This window comes from Hibiscus syriacus, unplaced genomic scaffold, assembly GCF_006381635.1.
Source record: "Hibiscus syriacus cultivar Baekdansim isolate YM2019G1 unplaced genomic scaffold, ASM638163v2 tig00110893_pilon, whole genome shotgun sequence".
NCBI lineage: Eukaryota > Viridiplantae > Streptophyta > Magnoliopsida > Malvales > Malvaceae > Hibiscus > Hibiscus syriacus.
In genome coordinates, this window is record NW_024062901.1 from 194,432 (window position 1) to 195,630 (window position 1,199).

General features: G+C 33.6%; 1 protein-coding gene across 1 annotated transcript; it reads left to right on the forward strand.

Annotated features, from left to right (window-relative positions):
• The first annotated feature begins 435 nt into the window (after positions 1-435).
• LOC120145533 (40S ribosomal protein S29-like) lies at positions 436-1,199 on the forward strand. Its single transcript, XM_039159359.1, has 3 exons — positions 436-571; positions 819-918; positions 1,024-1,199. Exons 1-3 carry the CDS (start codon positions 510-512, stop codon positions 1,030-1,032), a joined length of 171 nt encoding a protein of 56 aa, XP_039015290.1. The 5' UTR covers positions 436-509; the 3' UTR covers positions 1,033-1,199.

A 1,199-nucleotide genomic window follows, 5' to 3' on the forward strand; every position in this document is an offset into this window, starting at 1 on the left:
TATGTTTTATTTCTGCATATTGATAAATCATTTTATAAGTTACATGTTTTAATAAAAGTTTTAAATTTTCCGCCATTTTTACAGTGGGTCGCTCCGGTGACCCTAATGTGACACTCCAGATCGGATCGGGTTACCCGCATCGGTCTGAGGGGGTTACAAACTCACTCAATATTTAAGATTTATTATGTCATCTAAAGAGTGAAATTATGGTTATCAAAATTATAACTCAACCTCATCATTTAAACTTTTTATAATTCCATAAAAAGTGTTAGGAATTTATATTAAGACATAATAATAATAAATAGCACAGTGACTAAATCCTCAAATTGATTATGGTAAAAGGATGAAAATGTAAATTAAACCAAAAGAAAACAATCGGGGTCCAAAAACTCCAAATATCGAAACTAGGGTTTCCGGAATGCCTCTATAAATATCCTCGTTTTCCCATTCCCATTCCCATTCCAGGTTTTCAATAAGCTCTTATCGCCTCTCAGAGCTTCTGATCAATCATGGGTCACTCTAACGTCTGGAATTCTCACCCCAAGACCTACGGACCTGGCTCTCGCGCCTGGTAAATTTCTCCTACATTTTTTTTTCTTAGCATAAATTACGTTTAAGTTTAACTAGCTGAATTAAAATGTTAGGTTATTGATTTTTGAGGGCGTGATCCAAGTATTTATCATGATAATCTTTTATGTCCAAGGGTGTTCCCCTTAGGTTGAGATTGTTATCAATTGTTTTGTTCTATTTTTTTTTTCAAATATTGTGTATTCTTGGTTAATTGATTCTTTTTTGGTGTTTTAATTCTCTCTTTTTAGTCGGGTGTGTGGAAACCCTCATGCCATCATAAGGAAGTATGGGCTCATGTGTTGCAGACAGTGCTTCCGTAGCAATGCCAAGGAAATTGGATTCATTAAGGTAGAGCTTTCCAAATTACTCATCTGATGATTAATGTTATCTTAATTATTATACTTTCTTATCAGTATTTCTTAATCTCTGGGTGTTCTCTGTCTTCATTTGCAGTACCGCTGAAGAATTTATGTGGTTTGAAGTAGGAAGGATCCCGTTCGAGTATGAACCATTTTAGTATGTTTTTTTTAATCAGAAGAAACTTTTAAGATAATGTTTTTGTTGAGTTCATGAAAGTGTTTTATGAGGAGTACTTTTGTTGTTTATCAATGAAAGTTTATTGTTAGCTA

Excerpts from the sequence above, each read along its gene's own strand:
- LOC120145533 (XM_039159359.1), top strand. The coding sequence starts at position 510 with ATGGGTCACTCTAACGTCTGGAATTCTCACCCCAAGACCTACGGACCT. Across the intron at positions 572-818 it reads GGACCTGGCTCTCGCGCCTG|TCGGGTGTGTGGAAACCCTC; the intron begins GTAAATTTCTCC and ends CTCTCTTTTTAG.